Source organism: Canis lupus, chromosome 9 (genome assembly GCF_003254725.2).
Source record: "Canis lupus dingo isolate Sandy chromosome 9, ASM325472v2, whole genome shotgun sequence".
In the NCBI taxonomy this organism is placed as follows: domain Eukaryota; kingdom Metazoa; phylum Chordata; class Mammalia; order Carnivora; family Canidae; genus Canis; species Canis lupus.
Window position 1 is genome coordinate 39,861,839 of NC_064251.1, and position 24,244 is coordinate 39,886,082.

A 24,244-nucleotide genomic window follows, 5' to 3' on the forward strand; every position below is an offset into this window, starting at 1 on the left:
CAGGCTGGCAGGACCTCCCCTGGAGGGAGGAGCTGCAGGGAGCAGCCCCAGTGCCCCTGCCTGAGGTCCAGTCTAAGCATCCAGGGAGGGGGTGCCAGGCACCATGATTCCTGTGCTTGAACTTATGTATATGGGTCTGCATATGGGTTGCCTTTGGGCTTCTGATGGGAGGACACAAAGGCTCAGTCCGGGCAGGGCCATCTGACAATAGCTCGTCCAGAGTCTTTGTCTTACAGAGGAAGGCCAGAGACTCATGCCAGGTCTCACTGTGAGGGGGCTTGCCCAGGGGACTGGAAGCCAAGCCTCCTGGCTCTGATCCAGGCCTCTCCACTGGGTGCCAGGCACCTTTTCCTCCCTGAGAGGTGGAAAGGGTTGGGGCCATCTCCCCAGCCTCTCTCATGCCTGGACAGCAGTGCTCTCTCCAACAGCCCAGGGCTGCTCCAGGGTCACCTGAGAGATAGTCACTTCCTCCCATCCTCACACCCACTCCTCTTGGTCAGGTTCCCTTAGGGCTCCCTCCCTTCTGCCAGGGAGAAAAAAAGAAAACAACAACAACAACAACAACAACAACAAAATCCATCTCACCTCCTAAACCTCTGAGTGCTGATGCCTGACTTCCCAGCCATCTGGTAGACCCCTCTCATGACTCCCCTCAGTGCCACCAGCAGCCCTGCTCCAGGCTGTCTTTCTGGGTTAGCCGTCTGCCTTCCACATTTACTTCACCCCTCTGTGCTGTGGGCTAAGTGCATGCAGCAAGTACTGTGTGCTTACTTGCACCTGTTTGTATACACCATGTACTTTCTTCAGGGTGTGACCAGGCTTATCAGATTAGGTGTTTGTCAAGGGCAGGTGGCTTGTTTCCCCCCTCAGGCTGGGAGCTGCTGTAGGAGAGGGCCCGTTCCTCTTCTCTAAGACTGGGAGCTCCCCTGGGACAGCACCGGGTCTCTCTCATAAGACTGGGAGCTCCCTGTGAGCAGGGGACCTTGCAAGCTCTGTCTTAGCCCAGAGACTCACTGCCTCTCTGGCACACACATGGATAGTTATCATTCCTACCCCCCCTTTGCTCCTCCATTATGCTCTTCTCACCCCAATACGGCAAATCCAAACCCATGGTGGCATCAGGTAGAGGATGGCAGAGCCGGCAAAGCTTTGAGGACAGCTACTTGCCAGGTCAGTTCTGAGCTGGAGGCCATCAGCCAGCTGCTTGCCCTCTCTGTGTTCCTGTCTCTTTAACATGGCATTAATAATTCCTATCTCTCTAGACTCTTCTCAGCAATATTGGTGTTGAGACACTGCGGCCTCGTGAGAGAGGCCAGTGGACACTGCCTGGTGGTGGTGATTTCCATGTTCATAGAAATGAGGAAGTGAGGACCCAGAGCTGGTGATATATCAGCCGAAGATCACACACAGCAAATGTACTGTCAGACTCCAGGAGTCCTTACCAACCCGTCTTAGGAAGTATCATCGCTTCAAGTGAGAATTTCTTTCCTCTGGCCCATTTGTTGTATTTTCAGGATTCTCAGTTTGGCTCCAAAACCTCTCCTTCTCCCAAAGCCTTTCCTTAAAGGGAGCATCGTGTCTGGCACTTAGTAGGCACCTGTCAAGATTGTTGAAGACAGGCAAGGAGGCGCAGGCAGGGCTGGTGTGGGTGGAGCAGGGGGTGGGCAGGGAGCTGAGCACCAGGGCTGGGACAGGTTCGACGTGGTTTCCCTGTCCCTCCAGCTCTGCCTTTGCCAGGCCTGGCTGTCTAAGAAATCTCATTTTGCTAGCAAGCTGATTCATGGGCCTGGTGTCCCGCTGCTCCCTGAGCAGCTCTATGTCAATAACTATTCTTTACAAGGTCCCTCGATTCATTTTCGGGGTTGAAGACAAATTTTTAAAGAGAAGTTCAGTGCCAGGGCCATTCCAGAGGGGCTGTTAACTTAATGTCCTGCCTCGTTCCCTCCAAGCCTGCTCCCTCTTGAACTGCACAAGGGTCAGGACTTGCCATTTCTAGCAATTGCTTCTGAGTTCTCGCATTTAGACAGGGGGTGAGGAATGAAGAGAAAGGGGCACTGTTACAGGACAGGGTGGCAGGCACAGCAGAGTTTGCCATGTAACTTTGGGCCAACTGTCCCCTTCTCCCGGTCCTCGTTTCCCTGTGTGTGAAAGCATGGATGCTGACAGACACCATGTTGATAGCTTCCACTTTGTTTCCTGGAATGGCCTGGTCTCTGAGGTTCATTTGGGAAGGAGGTCTCGGTGTCGAGCAGTGGCTGGTGTCCTCTCCCCGCCCTCCATCCCCATGCGGGACAAGGTCATTGGCAATTCCACACCTGAATGCCACTGTGTCCACTCAGCTCTGTTCCCCTTGGCCCTGGTCCCCCTGCTGCAGCATCCTCCTAACTGGGTCCCTGGCCTCCCCAAATCTTCCTTTCATCACCTGGTCAGAGGGAAACAATCTGAACCTCAAGTCTGAGCCTGATCCCCCAGTCCATGCTGAGCCCACTACACTGCCTCTGACCTTTGCAACTTTGCATGTGTGTTTTGGGTCTCCCTTACCACTGGGAACTCATATTCCAGAAATATGTGCATAGAGAAACAGAAAGAACATGTGCAGAGACATGTCAGCAAAAGAAACTGGGGTTTCTTTCCATGGGGTATGCAGTATGCAGCCTCTAGGCCTTTACATGCACTGGCTTCCCTTCTTTGAATAACTCTAGGCCCTGTCCTCAGCACACACAGTTTGAGAATGTCTCCTCCCTCCTCCTCTGTGTTCCACCAACCCATGGTAAAGCTATCATATATGCCATCAATCATTATAGACAACCATGGACAGCTGGCATGTCCATCTTCCCAGCAGGGCTGGGGCTCCTAGAGGACAGGTCCCTGGTTTTGCCTCCATGCTGCCCAGGAGGTCCCAGTGCCCAGTAGGAGCTTAATGTGTTAAATAAACAAATGGATCCTGAACATTAAGGCCTGAGATACTTCATTTTCTGAGAACCTCCACGAGCGGGGTCTGTGCTAGGAGCTTTGGTCCTCATGACCACCCTATGGCTACCACAATCCATTAAGCAGATGATTACGGAGGCTGGCTTCCTTCCGTGGTGGGTGACAGCATGTTGAGGTGGGCGCCACTGCAGCCCTAGTCCTGTCCTTGGTTCCTTGTGGGACAGATGCTGGGGGCTGTAGTCACCTGTCTGGGGCACTGGAGGAGGCAGCCTTGGCTGGGCTCTTGCTCTGGCCAGGCCTCCTGTCTCTGCTACCCCCACTCCTACCCCCACCAGGGCTGTTGCCCATCCTGGGGAGTGGTGACCCAGGGCCATGGGAAGCCATGGGCATACACACAGGTCAGATGTGCCCTCACAGCCTATGGGTGAGCCCTTGGCCTGTTGAGAGAGAGAGAGGCCCACTCAATGGCCTTTGCTCTCTCCTGCCTGGCTCTCGGACAGAGAGACCCCCAGGCTTTCCTCTATGGAGAAGGGAGGCCTCCTTGAGACCTGGTGACAGTGACAGTGACGGGGAGTAACCTGCTCTGGGAGGTGGAGTGAAGGTGGAGAAGGAATCCAGGGTGAGCTCAGGTATGCACAGCAACGCTTTTTCACCCCTTTCTTTATCCTTCGGTGCCCTCTCACCCCCTGCAAGCCTTTTCTCTGGAGGCCCTGAGGCTTGGCCCACCCTCCCGAGCCAATCATGGCAACTCCTAGAAGAGGTAGATCTTTGTGAGGTCACATTTCCGGGTCAGCGAATCCGTCCTCTCCTGATGCGGGTGGCCCCTCAGCACCAGAGGGTCCAAAGGGATGTGGATGTTAGAGGAGCAGCAGGCCTGCAGCCTGGTTCAGCCGTGTTGTGATCTCATGTCATTTAGTGTGCCCACAGTGTGCATGAGCGTGCGCGTGCACGCACAAGGACGAGACACAGAGCCAGGCACCATGTACTTTCTGTTCTCTGGGGGCGGCTGCTCCGGCCCCATCTGGTCACCCCCATTTATTTAAGAAAATCTGACACAGTGGTGGGTAGAACCCAAGAGAGAAGTGGGCTGTGGGCTGGGAGCGGTAGGGGAGATGCCCGGCTCCCTGCTGTCTTTGCCCATCCCCAGGTCCTCCACAGCATCCCCTGGTGCCCTCTCCCCCCTCCCACCAGATTCTGCTCCCTGGGGGGGATGGGTGGCTGCCCCTGCAGAGAGGAAGGAGTGGTCAGCAGAGCAGGAGGGGCCTCTAAGGCGCGTAGTGTTGTCCTCACTGTGGGCTCAGCAGGGGGATGGGGTCTCCCTGGGCCGCCCAGACCACAGTGTTGGGGCTTGGCTTGCTAGGGGCCAGCCCAGGGCTCCTCCCCATTTAGGCCCTTGCCCACAGCCCATGGGGACAGAGGAGGGAGTCCTGAGATCTCAGGAAGGTGCCTGCCTAGGCCCAAACAAGACCTCTCTGTAGGGCCAGCTCCCAGGTCCTGGGACGGGACTGGGGGGCACCTGGAAGCCAGCAGATGCTACAAGTGTCTCCTCATCCCCCAATATTTTGTCCACAGCAAGATCCTCAGCAGGGTAGGCAGCCGCCGCCTCCCCACCCTGAAGGACAGAAATCCCTGAATAGTGGTTTGAGAAAAGTCTTTGTGCAGCTTGTGACACAAGACCCCCCCAGAAGCTCCCCCACACAGGGGGAAGACAGGGGACATGGGGGGCAGGGGCACAGTGTGGGCCCCCCTCACCCCAAGCTTGGCCTCCACGCCTCACTTTTGGGGCCGGGGGTCATCTAAGATTGGAGGAGGTTCAGAAAGGGTAGAACAAGGCCTGGGATCGCTTTCGTCCTAGCAAGCTCCTGAGGAAGGAGCCGTCCGCCTTCGGGGGCAGCATCGGGTACGGGGTGAGGTGGCAGGAAGGACCGCGTGGGGTAGGCGGCCACGGCCACCCAGCACAGAGCGAAGCTGCAGGGGCAGGGAGTACAAAATCCACTTCAGCCGGCCTGCATCAGTGTGAGCGGGGGTCCCAGCTGTGTCCCACACACAGCCCACCCCCCGGGGGGACGGCGCCTCTATGCCATCTCTTTGATTCTGCGCATATAATTGTGCAGGTCCGGGGGCGCAGTGGGCCGCGTGCTGCCTGCCACATCTGGGCAGCCCCAACCCAGGTCCTCTTCGTCCTCCTCATCGTCTTCCCCGGCAGGCACCGAGTCATAGGCCAGCTCCTCCGTGGGCAGCGTGGTGAAGGTGGTAAACTTGACCCGCTTGCGCTTGGAGGTGGGTGAGCTGGCAGGGTCCTCGGCCTGGTCCCGGGCCGAGCCGCCCGAGGAGCCGTCGCCCCGCCCGTGCACCTGGCTCTGCACGCTGGTCTGTGAGCTGCCGCTGCTGTGGTGGTCGCCGTGGCAGCAGGCGGGCACCGTCTCCAGCGGGTTGCCAGCGGGCGGCGACAGCTCCCCCTGCACCCGCAGCGGCTGCCCGTTGCCCAGGAACACCCAGTGGTGAGAGTGGTCCATGCTGGTCTGGCCCTCGGGCGGGATGCGCTTGTGCCGGTAGCGCAGCACGAAAACGATGCAGTTGATGAGGAAGACGAGGATAGCGAGGCAGAAGACGCCCAGCAGCGCGTACATGCCGATCTCCAGGTCCGTCAGCCCGCGGGGCATCTGCAGGAAGCCGGTGGGCAGCGGCAGGAAGTCTTCCGTGGGCGGCACCGCGGGGCTGGCGGTGCCCGGGCCTGGGGCCTCGGCTGCAGGCACCCCAGTGCCGGGTGGGCCGGCGCCCCGGGCCTCGTCCTCGCCCCCGCCGGGGCCCGGCTGGCTGGGCCCCGGGTAGTCATAAGTGGGGTCCTCCTCATCCCGCCCAAAGTGCACCCGCAGGCCCACGGGCGTCGTGGCCAGCACGCTCTTGCGCTTGGTTTTCTGGCAGGTCTCGGCGATGGTGAGCTCTGCGCGAAGCAGTTCCCCGGCCCCCTCGGCCTCCGCCACCACCAGCGGAAAGGCCCGGTCCTGGGTCACCGTGGCCACCCGCTCGTCCAGGCTGCTCACCAGCAGCCCGTAGTCCCGGGGGCTGTAGAGGGAGAGTGGGGCTGTGGTGCCATCGCTGTAGGAGAGCCAGAGGCTCAGGAGGGCTTCCTGGAGGAGGAGGAGGAGAAGGGGACAGGGGTTAGAGAGCTACTCCTGGCTGGCTTCACTGCTACATGCTGCGCAGATGCCAAGCTCTGTGAGGACAGACGCTGCGATAATCTGGCCCCCTGCTGAATTCCTAGCACTGGAACCTTGCCCAGCAGGTGGCAGGTGCTTAGAGACAGCTGTGGGAGCAGGAAGTCCTCCTCTGGAGGCTGGGGCAGGGTAAGGGGCACATTATGGCCTCATACTGCACCTTGCAGGTCCCTGTCTCCCCTTGATGAGCTGAAACGTATATCCTGCCTTACGGCCTACCTCGAGTCCGTTTTGCTGCAGGAGTAACCCCATTATCTCCATGCCTGACCTGGGGATCATCCTCATTAAACATGTGGAGGTTGAGGAGAACCCATACCCCATCCAAGCCTTCTCCTCCGTTAAAACATTCTGAGAATTGCCCTCCCTGCAGATGAGGAAGCAGGGCCCCGAGAGGAGGGACTGGCCTGGGATCATGGAGCAAGTTAGGGGCAGGGGATTCTTGGGTCAGTGCTCGACACCTGCCTTCTTGCTCCCTGTGCTCCTGCCCGTCACCTCTCCACCGCTGTCCTGTAGCCTGTGTCCCGTTGTGTCGGGGGTGGGGGGAAGGCTGTAGTTGGGGCTCCAGAGATGGGTGAGGGTAATTCCTGGGCGGGGGGGTGGGCAGAGATGGTGATGGGCTTTCTGAGAATCCAGAAGGGGGAACCCTCAGCAGGAACATCTCGGGGTGGCAGATGCAAGGAGCGAGACCTTGGCCAGCCTCCCTGTGCAGATGGCAGGGGAATGGGGTGGGCCAGGTGTGAAGGGCACCACGGTAGATGGATCTCCCATTAAAGCCCTAATCTAGGGGCCTCATGGCAGAGGGACAAGCTCGAGTCCCCTTCTTCCTTCCACACCCCAAGCCCCCAGGTTGGCAAGCTGGGCATCTGGTTACCTGCTTGAGGAAGCTGAGGGTCTGTTGGGCAGCTGTGGTGGCCAGGATGGTGTGGCTGCTCCCTGGGCTGGGCCGCAGGGAGAGGGCCAGGCTGGCTACCACCTGGGCCTGCAGCTGTGTGATGCTGACTTTCTCCTCCGTCACCGTTAGCAGCGTTTCCCCGAGCACAGACTCCGTCAGTGGAGACACCACCTGAGGCAGAGTGGGACAGAGGTGGGCAAAGGCCAGGAGGGCAGCACTGCCAGGATTCCCAGCCAAGGAGGAGTCCGAGTGCTGCTGGAAAAGACACCTGGAACCGGGGGGAAGTGGGGGCAGGCTGGGAGGCAGGACTCTCGGGCTCTGCCTTAGGGCTGTACCTGGAAACCAGGATCCAGAGGCCAGGTGAGTTTCAGGGGCTCACGAGAGCCAGGCAGGAACACGGATGAGAGAGGTGGGCAGATTTTAAGGTACACAGTAGCCCCACATAGTGATAAATAGCAACGGATGTTTGGCCTCAACGTCAGAGACACAAAAGGGAGTGGTGGGGTCGTGGCAGAGGAGAACTCGTCCTCATGCAGGGAGGGCACCAGTATTGACTCCAGCCAATGATTGCCGCGTGGGACTGTGGGCCCAGTGTTGCCAGATGCATGTTTTGCAAAACGAGAAATCTAGATTTTTTTTTAAAACTGAGACAGCTCCCCATGTTTCAATGTCGGATCAGTTGCTTTACAGATAAACACATCTGCAGGTAGATCCTAGCCAACCGTCACACAATTGACAATCTCTTAGGGGATGATTTCAACCCAGTTGTAGAGAAGGAGGGTCAGAGTTGAGTTCCTAGGTGCCCGGATTCCCTCTCCTGCCCCCTCTCCTCACCCACGCGTGCTCTCAGGGACGCGCCCTGAGCCATACAGAGGTGGTAAAGGTTGACAGGGTTTGCCTGTTCACCAAGGGGAAGTGGAAGGTGATCACCTCTGATGTCGGGATTTCAGGAAGGGAGAGGGTGGGGGAGGAGGAAGAGTGTGTTGTTTTGGGGGCCTGCTGGGGTTGACCCAGGAGGCTGAGGCCCTAGGAATCCTGTCCCAGGAACGTTCCTGTTCTCTGCCCACAGGTAACCAAGGCTACTGGCAGGGTCCCGTGCCTACCTTGAAGGGGGTGGTGCCGGGCTCCAGGCCCGCCAGCGTGCTGCTGTCCACCATGCGTGCCACTCGGGGGTCACCCACCCGCATAAAGTCGCTGACCAGGTCGGTGACCTCCACCAGCCAGTCCGGGCCCAGCATGGTGACCACCTGGTCGGTGCCCTCGGACGATGTCGTGTGGAACTGGGTGAAGACCTGTAGGGTGGCATGCTGGTACTGCAGGGTGCAGCCGCGGCTCATGCTCTGGCGTCGCTCCTCTTCCTCCTCATCCTCATCCTCGCTCTCCCGGGCCGACCTGGGGTGGGAGGTGGAGTGGAGTGGGGGAGGCGGGGGTGGTCAGGACTCCTCACCTGCCTCTGAACTGCACAAGTCACTGTCTGCCCCGTGCCCCGCTGGCTCCTTCCCTGCTCCCTGAGAGCCTCCCCCCTGCCCCACTCCTTCTGTCTCTGCCAAGCTTGGAGCCAGGAGGCCCCAGTCCTCACTTTCCTAGGAAGGTATTTTCTGGACCCTCCCTCTCGGCCTCTGCGGGACTCCACCCAGGCCTGGGAATAGGTGGTGCTGAAGGCTGGCAGGGGCTCTTTTTCAGTGCTAAGCCTGCGCGCGGCCTTGTTTTGGGCTCTAAACTGGAGCAAAGGCGCTCCCTGTTACGGAGGGCCAGAACGCTTGGTGGCCTGGGTTCCTCCTGCTTATCGCAAAACCTCAGTGGAGAGAGGTAAACTGAGGCAAGCACTGGTAAGCGCAGGGGAGCCAGGACTTGATGACTTGGGAAATTTGGCCTATCCAGACTGCCAAAGATGCTAAAACTAGGAGATCCACAGTCAGGAAAGCATGCTCTAGAGAGAGAGTGTGTCAAGGACGTGGCTAGTGCTTTGCTCCTGCTTGTAGAAGGATGGAGCACCCAGAACATCCCTTCACAGAGGGCTCGCAGGTGATGTGTTACCGCATCCTCACAACCACGCTGAGGTAAGTATTAACGTGCCCACTTTGCAGTTGAAGGAACAGGGGCACAGAGAGGCTGTGTAGGTCGTCTAAGGTTGCCCAGCTAGTAAACAGCAGTCAAGATTGAAACCCAGGATGTCTGGCTTCAGAGGTCACTGCGCCCTTGTTACTCAAAGCTGGTCCTCCCCGAGCTAGTCCCAGTGCAGAATCACAGGCCCCCTCCCAGACCCACTGGATCAGAATCTGCACTTTAACAGGCTCCTCAGATGATTCTTATGCACTTTCAAGTCTGAGAGGCTCTGATCTACATGGCCTGGCTGTTCCTAAACTCTATAGAATGGACTGCGCCCAGCTCTCCCTTGGCCGCCTGCTTCTCCTCCGGCCCAGCCCCTCCTCTCTTAGTTGCCCACCTCTCTTCCTCTCTCTGACTTTTCTCTCCAGCAGCAATGAGGGGTGTGTGAAGTACATGCCCCAGAGATGCACAGTCAGGGGTGTAAGGTGCCCCCCAGCCAGGGAGGCTTGTGTGAGTCGCTGTACGCCTGGGCTGATGGGCTCACGAGTGTACCCCTGCTATGCACAGGCCGAGTACATGTGTCTGGGTGTGTGTGCTCCTGCACTGCTGTGTCTGCTCCATCTTGTCTGTGGCCTGGCTACTCTCTCACTCTGTCTCCCCAGCCAATTCCTTTCTACCCATTCTTGAAGACTTGGTCAGGAGTCACCACTTCCAGGAAGCCTGTCTTGGCTTGTCTTGGAGGGGAGGTGGTTCTCTCCTATGTGCCACTTGATCTCCTGCACACACGTGTCCACCATGTCCTGTGGCATGTACAGGACAGTTTCTGCTGGATCCAGAGCTTGGCTGGGTCAGGCACCAGCTACCACACCCACCCATGTCTCAAGCACCCATCAGTGTCTGGCACACAGTAGTTGCTCAATAAAAGTGTGCTGACTGCATAACCGACCTGCAGGTGTATACCTAGGGCCTTATACACATATGCGGACCAGACTATGTGCCAGGGCTGTGTCCACCTGTGAGTATCCTGAGGAAGGGCTGTACCTCCGGTCGGGCAGGATAGGTACCCTCCAGCCCTTCACTTGGCTGAGGCGTGCATCCGAGAGTTCGATGTGCAGGGGCAGCTTGGGGACCCAGACTGTCATTTCCAGAGGGGCATTGAGGATGTCATAGCGGAAGGTGACCCTGGCGTTCATGGACCCACGAGACTCCTTTCCACTCACAAACACGTAGTCGCAGCTGCTGGATACCTGGGGATGGGAAGGGAGGTTGGTTGGCATGTCTTGCCTACAGGGCATCCTGTGGGCTGACAAGGAGGAACAAGGTGGGGGAAGGCACCAAATTTACTTCCTCTGGGAGGTGTCCACTTCGGGTGTCTCTGTTCCCATTATTTCTTCACAGATCATCTCCCAGTGGCTATGAGGGGACGTTTTGCTCCCTGGCAGGGAGCCAGCATGCACCTGCTCTTACCCGAGGCTGCTTCTGGTGTGCCAGACCACATCCCCCAGGCTGGCTCCCCTTCCCAGCGTGACTGCCTATGCTCTGGCATAGGTGTCTTTCGGTAGGGTCCTCTGTAGTACAGAGGGGCACGTCCTGAACCCATGACTCTTCCGTGGCCCATCTGGCCCTGTGGCCCCAGGAAAATAAGCAGCTGCTTCATTTCAGGTGAGGGGACCCTTCTGGCCAGGGGGTGGAGGTGGGGGATGGGGAGAGGAAAAACCAGGACAGACTGGTGGATGGTGGCCACCAGTGGGTGCAGCTTTTATAAATGCCCACTGAGACACCAACTTATGTTCCTAAAGTTTCCTGGGATGGGCACGTGCTTGCTGAACACATCTTGGTGGATACCTGGGCCAGTACTCAGGACAGATGTAAGTGGGTGTATCCGTCAAGTATGTCCAGTATGGACCTGGCACACTCAGGACTGAATCTCGTGTGCAGTGCATTTAGGTGTTCCTGTTGGTACATGCCCATGGGTGCACACCCTCGCATTGGGAGGGTCTAATCACGCAGCTGGCGGGCTTCTGACATTCTGCAGGCTCTGGTAGGGAGCAGGGAGGGTGCCCGGGCTGTGGCTCATCTCTGTTGATCCCCTAGCTGTTCCCAAACTCCTGCTAGTCCCCTTAATCTTCTCAGATGGGGATGGTAGGACGTGGGGCAGCAGCCCTGCCAGAAATGCTCATTTCCCACTTCAGAAGGCAGAGAATTCTATCTGAAGGCTGGCAAATTCCATTCAGAGTGTTGGCAAACTCCATAAAGAACCTGAGTGCATTTCATTGAGAATGGAAACAAATTCTAGTTAGGATCTTTGCAAATTCCCTTTGGTATCTAAGCAGTCGAGACTTTGTTCTGGTCCACTCTGTGGCCGGGATGGGGGGAGCCTGGGGGGCAGAGGCCGGTGCTGGATGAGGGTGTTTGAGAGCAGGTCCATTTTTTTTCCTGTCCCAGCCTGCCAGCCCTGGAAAGCCCCAGGGGCCGATGGGGGTGTGGTACCAAGCCATCTGCTCTGGCTCACGTGGGGGGCATTCTTCCTGGGTGGGGGGTGGATGAGGCGAGGCTCCAGCTCCCAGGACCTGGAGGGATCTGGGGCAGAGTGTGGAGAGAGAGAGAGCGTGCACACTCCAGGCTAGCCCCAGCTAGAGGGAGAAGGACACCCACGGCCCATTCCTCCTGCTCTCCTTCAGGCTGAGCTATTTACAGGCATAGGGAACAGATTCCCTTGTCTGATCATCTGATTTTGGCACCTGCTGGAGGCCGGCCTGATAAACAGCTCACCCACCACACCGACACCAGGGCTGCCACACTCCTGCATCACCACCCACCCCACTACCCAAAGGGGCAATTCTGGAGGCCCTCCTGGGGTGGGGGCAAACTGGGTCATTTGAGTCACACTGATGTCCTGTTTGTTGGGCCATGAGGACCTGGGGCCCAGAGGGGGTCTCTGGGGAGGAGATCTAGGAGGGACCTTCAGGAGTTGGTGGATTTGGGGTGTGTGTGCCCTGAGCAGGTCCTTCCTTATACGATCTTCATGACTGGCCCAATCACATGCTTCTGGGGTTTCCTCTCTGAGTGGAATCTCCTCCATTTGGGCACCAGCAGCTAGGGTCAGAGCATGTCCTTGAGGGGCCCCCTCTCCACCCATGTTGCCTTGCCTGGTGTCTTTCCAGGCAGGGGCTCAATAATCACTTGCTGCATTGGATTGAGCTCAGGCTGTCAACACTGCCTTCTCCCCAGTGCCTGCCTAAGGGTCTCATGTTCCTGCAGGAAGCCCTCCAGGACCAGCAGTACCTGGGGCTTCTCCTCACGCCACCTAGGCTAGCTGCAGGATGCCTGAAGCTTATTCTATCCACCGCCCCCCCCCCACACACACACACAATTTGTTCTCTTCCTGCTTACCACAGGGAGCTGCCTGGGATGCGAATTCCCCTCTGGCTTGGGGTTCCCCCCACCCCTGAAGGTCTGAGGCCTTCTTCCCAGGGTCCCTGTCTCCAGGAAGCCCACCTTGATGATGTCCTCATTGTCAGATTCGCATTCCACCAAGGCAGAGACATCTAGGACGAGGCCAGTCACCTCGATGGCGATGACCTTGACAGGGATGGCCACCGTCCTGCCAGTCAGGATAGCAGTGTTGATAATCTCCGTGTCCTGCAGGGAGGGTGGGGCCCTGCTGAGCTGGGGTGCTGGTGGTCCTCCGCTCTCCCCGGACACAGCAGCCGAGGCCTGGGCTCCTGGCTGCCCTACCCCTCAGGTGAACGGCCTTCCCCCCGGGGACACCTGCACTCATGTGCAGACAGGTGCATCCGCCCAGTTTCACTCATCTCAGATGCTGTGCTTGCTCGGCCTCCTGTAGGCTTCTGCCTCTACCTCAGTCGGCTGCGAGGAAACAGCCCTGCCCCAGTGCCCCATCATCTTCTCTCGACACCTCGCAGGCCCCTCAGCACTCACAGAGTCACATACAGCACATCTGCCTGGCCATTCCAGGTGCCCCTGGCCTGGCCCAAAGTCCCTCTGGCCATGTGAGGTGCCCTGGGATGGTCTCATGTTTGCCTGACATTCCAGGCACCCTGGGGCTGTTCACAGAAGATCATTCCAGCCTTACCACCCCCTGCCCCTAGGCACTCTTCCTAAATCCAGTGCACCTTAGACCAAACTACTCACATTGCCATCGCCACAGCTTTGCCCATGTGATCCCCTGCCTAGAGCACCCTCCTCACCTTCTCTGATTCTATGAGCCCTTCCTTCCAAGCGCATCCTTCAGGATTCAACTGCATGGTCACCTCCTCCAAGAAACTCCTCTGAGTGGCCTTTCCATGGGTGACTTCTCCCATCTCTGTCCTCCTGAGCATCTGCTGTCCTACTCCAGCCCAGGCACAGAGTACCGCCTGCCTCCACACACTCACGCACACACACCTATACCCAAAGGCACACCTGGGTGCAGGAGGCACTCATGCACTTGGGCGCATGCACTGATCCATACACATGCACAGCTGGGCACATGCCTGTCACACACATGCACCTACGACAGACATATGCACCCACTGACCCAGTCGCCTCTCCTGCTCACCATGGCTAGGGGCAGGATGGCTTGTACATCCCGCTGGATGACGGTCAGCTCTGTGACCGCCCGCTCCAGGTCAGGCAGGGCGCTGTGGCCGCGGTAGTCAATGTGCCACATGATCCTCCGCTTGACCGACTGGCTGGTAAAGTTCTCCATCTCAAAGTCCAGCTGCAGGATCTCCAGGGGCCCCTGGCCTTCCCTGCAGGGTCGGGGCAGGACGCAGAGCCCAGGAGGAAGGGCAGGGAGTATCTCAGGAGCCCTGAAATCCCTGGTGGGGACCCCAGCCCTCCTTGGCAGCCTGCCTACTGGGGCCTTTTGAGGCTTCTCCAGCCACCCGAGGTGCCCCAACCTGGACCTCAGAGTCCCCACAATCTGAGCCCCAGCCCTTCTGCCAGCCTGGCCTCCTCCATCATGAAACCCCCCCACCCCTTCTAGTTGCTGTCCTGCAACAAGGTGGACAGAGGTGCCACCTCGGCTTACCAGGGGGGCAGGGGAGTGCCCTGGGCCCAGGCCACATCCACGGTGGCTGTCGAATGCTTTGCCCCGGTCAGCAGCTCCGAGGTCACGTGCCACTGGCCACTCCGTGACTTGGTGCCCAGAAGGGTCACACCCTTCTTGGCCTTCACCCTGGGACAAAATGGGAGGAAGAGGAGGGAGAAGGTCAGCCTAGGGCCCAGTGGTTGCCCGCCTGGCCACCCCCCTGGGCTGAGGCTAAGAGTAGGGGGAACGGGTGAGTGAATCACCCCAAGTTTTAGACCTAGTGCTTGAGATGAACCTGGGGAATCTGGTATCATGTAGCTGAAATCTCTGACCCTTAGTGGAGGCTACACTTGCTTCTACCATATCTCTCTGCCAAGTTTTATCAAAGCTCTACTTGCGTACCTCAATGACAGGGGACTCACTACTGCATACATCCCATTCTATTCTCAGAAAGCCCCTAAGGACCAGAAGCCCCTTTCCTTTTTTTTTTTTTTTCCAGAAGCCCCATTCCTATATTTAGCTGAAATGTCATGGGTTCTGCTGGGGAAGGAGAGAACAGCTGTCCTTCATCTCAATTGTAAGAGTTCTTCAGACAGTAGGAAGGGAGCAGGTGTTCCCTGAGTCCTCTCTTTGTACAGGCCTAAAATCTCTAGTTTCTCCAGTTGTTACTTTTTGCCACAGTTTCAGGTCAGCCCTTGCAACTAGGGTTCAACCCTTGCAAGTAAGACTAGTCCCTCTCCTCTGGACACTGAACACACAGGCACTGCAGCCTATACAACACTTCAGCTGTGCTCTCATCCTGACTAAAGCAGAACGGTGACCACTTCCTTAAGTTTACATGCTCTTCTCCTATTAATGTAGCCCAAGATCTGTGATGACTGATTTAAGTCATATTCACATTCAGATATCAATCATTGAGTCAGGTCTTATCTCTTCCAGGAATATCTGAACTTTAAGGTGGTACACTCAGGAGAGAGGGCAATACTTAACTCAAAGAAATTGGAGGCTAATGGTGATGTTTTGGGTCCTCTGCATAATGCCGGGGGTAAGGGGAATGTTTTGGTGGGGCCTTTGAGACGACTTAAGGCATTTCTGAATTTGTGAACTGTATCCTGTTCAGGGTGTAGACAAGGCTGGGACACCTGAGAATTTTTTTCCTCCCAACTCCAGGATGGGGCAAACGTCCTGACACATGGACAGACTCCTGCTCATCTTTTGGCTCCTAGCCAATGGGCTGCTCTCTGATCTCCATATCTTCTCTTTGATCTGGGTTTCCTCATCTGTGAAATGGGAGAGTTGTGCCAGCTAACGTCTAGGGCCCTTCCATCCCCATTCTGTCATTCTTGATACCTATGCTCATGAAAACTGACCCTTCTCCTTGGCCATTTCTTTTTCTTTTTTTCTCTTTTTAAGATTATTTATTTATTTATTTATTAGAGAGAGAGAGAGAGAGAGAGAGAAACAGGCAGAGGGAGAAGCAGGCCCCATGCAGGGAGCCGGAGGCGGGTCTCCATCCCGGGTCCCCAGGATCAAGCCCTGGGTGGAAGGCGGCGCTAAACCGCTGCGCCAGCCCCCGGGGCTTCCTTGGCCATCTCTGTGAGCTACAGAGGTCGGGCAGAACCTAGTGAGTACGGTGTCTTCCTGAGGTTGCTCAAGTGATGATTAGGAGGCTGGCCAGGCAGGTGTGGGGACACCCCTAGCGGGGCCGTGCTATGCATTTGACCTTGGACAGAAAGGCAGCGCCCTCGACCTCGACCCACAAGCCCCCCACCTGAGTGTGAAATGCTCCACGCTGGGGCCGGGGCCGGAGGGAGAGGAGGAGTTGGGGGCCAGGTAGAGGAGGATGCTGAGCACTTCCCCAGGCTTGAGGGGCCGATCAGGCAAGCGGATCATGAGGTTGCTGTCCAGCCGGTGCTCCTGCAGAGTCCTCCTGGGGGGCGGGCGGAACAGGCTGATGCTCCCGATGCGCAGCAGGGGGTGCTGGGTGGGGCTCTCGGCGCGGGCGCCCGCCCCCGGCCCGGCCCCCCGCCGGCCGCCCCCGCAGCCGCCCGAGGCGTCGGGGGCGTGGAGGGTGTAGTAGAGCTCCGCCTGCTGACTCTCCCCCGCCGCCTCGGGCTCCAGCGCGTCCGGAGGCTTGCGGCGGGCGGCGGGCGGCGCGGCGGGGGCCGGGGGCCCGAACCAGGCCAGGGGCAGCTCGGCCCGCACCAGGCAGGTGGCCAGGCCCCCGGCCAGGCGGCAGGAGCTCTTGACCTCGCGGGCGTCCCGGAAGGCGTGCAGGCGGACACAGGGCAGCCGCTCGGTGACGCCGAAGTCGTCCCAGTCGCGGCCGGCCACGTAGAAGAGCACCTGGGCCACGGGCTGCGAGGCGGGCACGCGGGCGCGGACGATGAAGGCGCGCACCTTCCAGTTGACGGTCAGGCGCTCGGGGATGTCCAGCGTGCTGGACGGCTGCAGCAGCTCCCGGCCCACCACCTGGCTGGTGCTGAACGGCCCCAGGGACACGTTGAGGACGGGCAGCTCCTTGGTCTGGAACACCACGAAGGGCTCGGAGCGCTGCAGGGAGCCGTTGGCGGCGGCGGGCGGCGGGGGCCGCGCGTCCCGCAGGAAGAAGGCCAGCCGGGTGCGCGACAGGCGGTAGCTGACCGGCAGCACCGGGCTGGCCTGCGGCCCCGGGGGGCTGGGGCTGGCCGGGTGCGAGCGGCCCGAGGCTGGGGACAGACAGAGCGAGAGCCCGGCGGGGTCAGCAGGGGCTGTGCTGGAACGGCAGGGCACCCCAGCCCCCGCCCCGCAGAGGGCAACCGCCCCAAGCTCTGCCCCGCGCCCACCGGTGCTGGGGTGCCAACTGCCCTCACCATTGCCTCTTTTGGGTTAGGGTTAGGGTTAGGGTTAGGCGCCCACCGGTGCTGGGGTGGGGGGCAGAGCTGATACCAACGCAAAGCACTGAGGCTCTAAGGAGTCTTACCCCCCCTCCCACCACCACCGCCCTGCACCCTCATCTGTAAAATGAGGATAAAGTGGGGTTTCTGCCTCCAAGTGCGGTCATGAAGATTTACCAAGTAGTGTGCGGAAAGGGCTCAGAGTACACAGACTCGTGCCATTACAGCTTGCTCCGCGAGCATTAGCTTGTTTGATCCTCAGATGGATCCTCCCAGCTAGGCCGGCTGCCATCGCCATGGATTCAATCCATTTTCTATCAATTTCTCTTTTTTTGAGAGCCGATTCCTTACATCTTACAGGTAAAGGCGCAGAGTGCTTAAGCAATTTACCCAAGTCATGTGAGTGACGGGCGGCCAGCAATGAGATTCGAACCCCGGGGCCACCTGACCCTCAAAGCCAAGCCAGTTCCTTCTCCGGCTGCCTCAGATGGTGCAGAGATCTGTACCTATCCCATCCCCCCCCCACACAGCGCTCTGCTCCCTCCCCTCCCTGCACTATGCATACAAAGAATCCCCCCCCCCCAGCGCCCTGCTCCCTCCCCCCTTGCACTATGCATGCAAGGAATTTGACCCACCCCACAGTCTCACAAACCCTTCTTGGGACTGACATCTCTGGTCCCCAGCCCACATCCTTGCAGGACCCTGCCAAATTCTTGCAATTCCACCTCTTGACTCTGTGCTGTGTCCCCAGAACCCTGCCCCAGTTCTGGCCTGGATCCCGTTGCTATGACAACGTCACAGGGCATGACTGGGTCTCCCCTCTCCCCTGAACCACTTCCTTGGCATCCCCTCCCCTCCACAGCAGCAGAGTGATTTGTTTGTCCTGGACGCGAATGGGCCCCTCACCGCCAGCTCACTCCTGTTGGACACTGTCAAGGAGTAGGAGGGACCACGATGTGGGGGTTCAAGGTTTGAGAAACAGTTCTGGATCTTCCTATGGACCCCCCTGTCGCTTCCCTCACCTTGAAAATCAGGATCATAATAATAGTGCTGCTCTGAAAAGGATGTTGCGCTGTCATTGTTCTGTTTTCGAGATTCAAATAAGAAAGCAGACCATAAATTGTGTGACACACTGCCAATGTCTGTTAAGTATTATGAGAGACTCTCCCCCTTCTGCTTACAAAACAAAATTCAAACTCAACCTTGAGCCTGAGTCCTCAGGGTCCTCTAAAATGCGGTTCAGGTTCCCCTTTCCCTAGGACTCCTCCTCCCAAGTCCCTGCTGCCAGCATAACTGGACAACTTCTGGCTTTAGCATTTGCCAACACTACCTTATCTCCCCTCCTTTGCTCATGCTGTGCCCTCTGAGTCAAAGTCTCTCCTAACTACAGGCATCCACATAGGAACCTGCCCCTGAGGTCCAGCTCCAATGCCACCTCCTCTAGGAAGCCCTCTAAGATATGACTCCCCAATTCCCGGGACTTTCCTTCTCTGAGGGGACCTCTCATCCTGTCTTGTCTGGAAGTTAGTTATCTGTGAGGCGGTGCACTGAGCAAGACTTTGACAAATCATGGTTGATTTACACTAGGTGATTTGTGGAGACCTGTGTCCCCAGGAGGAGACTCCTAATAACGCTATGGTGGTTACTTGCAGCTTATGCATATTTATCATTTTATCACCTGATGGTGATGAAACCTTGACAGTTCTACAAACCTTTGCAGCCAATTCCTCTTAAAAGGAATGAACTAAAAATCCCCAGCTCTGGAGACTCCAGGGCTCTGGTGTCTCCATCGTATTTTTAGAAAAATCTGTAGTTAAATTTCCTCATCCAAAAAGAGGCATTTGGCCTGGGGCAGGGCATAGGCCCTTGGGGTCAGTTGTTCTAGAAGGAGTGGCACCTGGTCTTAGGCATCTACTTGGGGGCTCTCTCTGAGTGGCCCTTAGGACCAGCTGGGGAAACTGGCCATGGGGGTGCTGCCCATGCTTTAACCACCAGATGGCTTCTTCCAATTCTCAGGAGAACTCTGTTCCTGGGTCACCTTCCTCACTAGATACTCTGTGTCCTGCAGGGTACGCTGGCTCCCAGTGGTGGGGGACAGATGGACAGCCAAGTCCAAGACGAGGACAGGAAGATATCCAGAGAGATGGGGAGAGCCTTCCTGGCTGGAACTGCTACCTTACAGTTCCCCCTGGAGTCCCTGAGGTTCCCTTGCCATCAGGGAGGAGGAGATGGTGGGGATGCTGGCCCAAGTCATACCATGTTGGAGTCCAGGGTAACAGCTTGAGCCAGAGCAACCCACTGCTTTGGAAGCAGCGGGAAGCAGGCAAACAAAGATTTCAAGATTCTTCTCCCTGTGACACTTGCTTGGCAAGTCACTTCCCACTTTGGATCTTGGTTCCCACATCTAAAATTGAGATGGTGGGGAGCCCCAGTGGCGCATTGGTTTGGCGCCTGCCTTCAGCCCAAGGCATGATCCTGGGGTCCCGGGATCGAGTCCCACGTCGGGCTTCCTGCATGGAGCCTGCTTCTTTCTCTGCCTCTCTCTCTCTCTCTCTCTTTCTCTCTCTCTGAATAAATAAATAAATCTTAAAAAAAATAAAATAAATAAAATTGAGATGGTGACGTTGGCCCCCTCATGGCGATGTCCAGAGCAGTTAAGAGGTCAAGGGGGTGGCAAGTGGGGCGGCGGGTGGCTCTGCATGCTGGTATGTCCAGGGTTTGCGGGCACCAGGCCGACATGGGGAGGGGCCACCATGCTTGTCTCACTGGGGTTACAGAAGGGCAGCTGTTGGAGCTGGAAGTGCTCACTGTCCAGGCCGGGGTGGACAGGGTGGGGCCGCAGAAACCATCACCCCTGGGTCTGCCTTGCTTACCTTCCCCAGGAGATTCCAGAGGCTGCTAAGTGGCACTTAGCTCCCTTTGGCCCTCTCACTGTCCCAACCTCATGGAGGGCCATCTGGACCCCTGGGAGGAGGCACAGCAGGGGCAGGAGCCAGCAGATGGGCAGTAGCCCCAGGGGGGCAGGGAGGACAGGACTGGAGACTGTGTTTGCACGTGCCCCTCTGCCCTCAGTAGATTTTGAATGAATGAGTGGAATTCTGGGAATGAGCTGCCCACCGCTGGCAGGGGTGCCATGTGGGGTATGAGTGCCTCTCCTGCAGTATCCAAGGGGAGACCAAGAGGCTGCTAAGGGGCAGGGTTCCTGGCGCTGAGCAGCAGCCTTGCAGGCAAGGAGTCTGAGTTCCTGAAAGGGGGAGTGACTTATGTTAAGGGAACAGCTTGCTTTCAGAAAGGGAAGCCAAAAGAGACAGTATTAGGGTGCTACAATTTTTATATTTATGTCATCGTGACACACGACACCCCCTCCAGTCACCACCATGAGTCATTTTATCCTCTGGGGCCCCGAGGCCTCCTCTGTGAGGGAGGCAAGTGTTTCTGAGCTTCCGGCACTAACCTCTGTTCTTCTGCTCACTTACTCCGGAGCCTAAAGGAAGTTGCTTGATTTCTCTGGGCCTCAGTTTCTCCCGGGATGTGGGAGAGGCCCTGGAAGTGTTCTGTGGAGGTGGGAGCTGGAGGGGAGGAAGCTGAGACCTGTGGAGTTGTGGGCTGACAGGTCAGGTTTTTAGGGACGCTCTGGGGGAAGGCGTGTGCACACTGTGCATGTGCTAACGTGTATGCTGGCCTGCATCTGGGGATGGAGCAGGACCCGCCCGGCCCTGGGAAGGAGGAGCTGCTGGAAGGTTTCCTGAAGGAGCTCCAGGAAAGAGCTCCTTTCCTGGGTGGATGGGGGAGGGGAAGAACTACACAGATCTGAGGTTAGGCAGGTCCAGGGGTGGAGGAAAGGTGCTGGGTGTCACTGGGGTGGACATGACAGCCAGGACCCCCAACACAGGGGGAGCTGCTCCCCTGGGCTGGTGCATACCTGCCCACCGGGCCCAACACCAGATAGCCCACTGCAGCTCTGCAGATGTGGCTCTGAACCCCAGCCATGCTTCGCCCCTCAACCCGCTCCCCTTGTTTCCACAGAGCACTTGCCCTGCAGGCCCCCCTTCCTGCTCCTGTGTTCTGGCCCAACTCACCCTACAGACCAGGCTTTGCACTGTCTTCCCCTCAGTGGCCTTGGCTCCCCCACCCCCAGCAGAGGCTGGGCTCCCCACCACATACCCAGCCTTGGGCCTCCTGAGGCATTTGGGCCCAGCCCTGCTGCCACCTTCTCATAGGAAGGGCTTCTCCACAGCCTCTCGGGTGCATGATGGGTGTTATGAGTTGAATTGTGACCCCCACCCCGATTCATATGTGAAAAACCTGACCTCAGAATGTGGCTGTGTTTGGAGAGAAAGAGTCTGCAAAGAGGTGATGAGGGTAAGATGAGGTAATTAGGGTGGACCCCAATCCAATACGACTGGTGGCCTTATACTTTTTTTTTTTTTTTAAGATTTTTATTTATTCATGAGAGACACAGAAAGAAAGGCAGAGACACGGGCAGAGGGAGAAGCAGGCTCCATGCAGGGAGCCTGATGCGGGACTAAATCCTGGGACTCTGGGATCATAACCTGAGCCAAAGGCAGACGCTCAACCCCTGAGCCACCAGGTGGCCCTGGTGTCCTTACGCGCAGAGGGGATGAAGACACGGACACACAGAGGGAAGGCCACGGGAAGCCTCAGGGAGAAGGCAACCATCTGTAAGGCAAGGAGAGAGACCGCAGCAGACAGGAGAAACCCACCCTGCCGACACTCTCGCCTTGGACTTCTAGCCTTCAGAACTGAGAAGCAAGTGTCTGTTGCTTCAGCCCTCCAGCCTGTGGTGCTTTGTGAGGGTAGCCCAAGCAGACTAACGTGGGGGATTGGCTATTTGTGCTGCTCACGGCCTCAGTTTCCCCAATCAAGAGTGGAGACACGGTACCAGGGGAAGGAGGTGGACTGAGATGGTGTGGGTTTTGTGTACAGGGATGATGATGGCGGCTGAGGCCCTCCCAGCCCCTTCCTGATGCTACACCCAGCATGTGACCCTTCCCGGCTGAGCTGAGCCAGCTCCTTCCCACAACCCCAGAAGGCACACCCCGCTCTTTACAGTGTGGTAACTAAGAATGGGGTGTCTGTGGATGCTCCAGCCTGCACTCCCAGCATCCTGGAATCCTCCCACCCCAGCCTCCCTGGGCACTGAATCTGCCCAGCTCCTCGGGGAGCATCGACCCGGGCCACTTCGGGGTTATGCTCAGCTGAGAGGTGGTGGCCCTTCATCCTTCCTTTCTTGTTCCAGAAAGAGACCGTGACATGAACAAAGGCTTCACTGGCTCTGGACCCACTAGCACCCAAGAAAAGACTTGCACAAGGCATGGGTGTGGGGTCCACTCATCCTTCCATGCCCAGCCCTGGCACTGCCTCCTCCTGAAGCACTGACCTCATGCCTCTCACCACAGCCACCTGGGTGGTGCTTTGCTGCTTCTTTGCTCCATCCAGCTTTGGATCTGACGGATCTGGAGCTTGGCCCTGGTGTCAGCATGACATGCAAATTGCTATTGAACTGTTTCATTAGTCACTTCTGTGAATGCCCCCCACAGGCAGGATGCTGACCCCCGTGCCCCTTCATCTGTGCGGAGATCTCTCAGGCCACTCCCAACACCAGCAGGCACATACTGGTTTCTGCTTTTGCCTTTCCATCTGGGCTGGGATATGGGCAGACGCTGGGTTTGGTCAGTCAGCTTTGCACACGTAAGGGGTGGCACACAGGAGGTGCTTCATGAATCTCAATTCTACCATCTTCTAAGGCTTGGGCACCTGCATGGGGACAGTGGCTGGACAGAGGCCCTCCCGTTTCATCTCAGGCTGGCTGTTCGGGTCTGGGAGCACAGTGGGGACCTCTCTGGCCACCCCCACAAAACCTTCCACTTTCTCTCCAGGCACACAGGCCAGCCCCGGCCCCCTCCCCGGCAAACCTATTGAAAATATAAATTAATCTCCATGGAGGCTACAGCCAGGCAGGCTGGGGATGGGGGTGCCTCTGGCCATCTCCCTGCTTCTAATCAAGATCAGATGCCTCCTGCTTCTACCTCTAATTGTCCCAAAATTAAAACTAATCGCTGGCAAATCAGAAAAAAAAGATTGTCATTAGCTTTGGTGAGTTTGAGACTGAGGGACACAGCAGAGTGTGCCAGCAGGGCCCGAGGGTGCTGGGCCGTGCTGGGAGCGGGCTTGGTTACTCACCTGTTTGTGTGTGTATGTGTGTGTGTGTGTGTGTGTGTGTGCAAGTGCCACACCAGATGTCAGCGTTCGGGGATCCTTTAGCATTTGCTCCTGAGCCTGCCAGAATGTAAGAATCAGGAGGAGCAAACAAGAGTAAAGAGACTCTAAGGGTGGACCCAGGCTTAACACAATCGAAATTTCCAGGGGAGAGACCTGATGATCTGTATGTTTATAGAGCATCCCCGACACTGTTATCACAGTTTGGAAAACACAGTGCTAAAGCACGAAAAGTTGGGAGACACTGAAGGTTGTGACTGGTGTGATATAGTTTGGCAATGCTGACAGTGGATGATGACACACCCAGAGTCTAGAATAGTGCCTGGCACATACAAGTGCCAAATTGGTGAATGGATGAAGGAATGAATGAGAGGCAGCAATAGACATGGTTGCTGCAGGTGGCAAGTGTCCTATGGTCTGCATGTCCACTATCAAGAGGCCAGGGAGGGGCTTTGCACAGTGACCCCCACCCCACCCCCAGGTCAAACCTCTAGGCCCATAGCAGAGGTGGGCCTTTGGGGAAAACATCTCTGGCCCAGGAGAGCTCTAGGACAGGAAGAGGGCTCTGGTCAGGAGGAGGGGTGCCCGGATTTCAGTCCTGCTCTTCCTTGGCTAATGGGTAGATCTTACTGGGGCAAGCATGCCATGTCTCAGGCCCCATTTCCCCATCAGCAAAACCGGGAATCATCAACCAATATACCAGATACCATGGAGCGGGGTGCCAAAGTGGGAAAAACTTGTCTTAAGGAGGGTTTTTTTGTTTTTGTGTTTCATTATTTTTTTAAAAGATGCTATTTTTTTTTTATTCATGAGAGACACAGAGAGAGGCAGAGACACAGGTAGAGGGAGAAGCAGGCTTCCTGCAGGGAGCCTGAAGCAGGACTCGATTCCAGGACCCTGGGATCATGCCCTGAGCCAAAGGCAGACACTCAACCACCGAGCCAGTCAGGTGCCCCTGTTTTTGTGTTTTAAATTAATGATATCAGTATTAGCAAGGGTTTTA

General features: G+C 57.3%; 1 protein-coding gene across 1 annotated transcript in view; it reads right to left on the reverse strand.

Annotated features, from left to right (window-relative positions):
* Positions 1-3,914: 3,914 nt before the first annotated feature.
* TMEM132E (transmembrane protein 132E) overlaps positions 3,915-24,244 on the reverse strand; it is a 55,193-nt gene continuing 34,863 nt past the window's right edge. Inside the window, exons 2-9 of the mRNA XM_049114224.1 lie at positions 15,897-16,833; positions 14,126-14,272; positions 13,652-13,844; positions 12,589-12,732; positions 10,132-10,337; positions 8,145-8,433; positions 7,021-7,212; positions 3,915-6,062 (exon numbers count right to left, since the gene is read on the reverse strand). Coding sequence (XP_048970181.1) covers positions 5,007-6,062; positions 7,021-7,212; positions 8,145-8,433; positions 10,132-10,337; positions 12,589-12,732; positions 13,652-13,844; positions 14,126-14,272; positions 15,897-16,833 — 3,164 coding nt within the window. The 3' untranslated portion in view covers positions 3,915-5,006. The remainder of the gene's footprint in view (positions 6,063-7,020; positions 7,213-8,144; positions 8,434-10,131; positions 10,338-12,588; positions 12,733-13,651; positions 13,845-14,125; positions 14,273-15,896; positions 16,834-24,244) is intronic.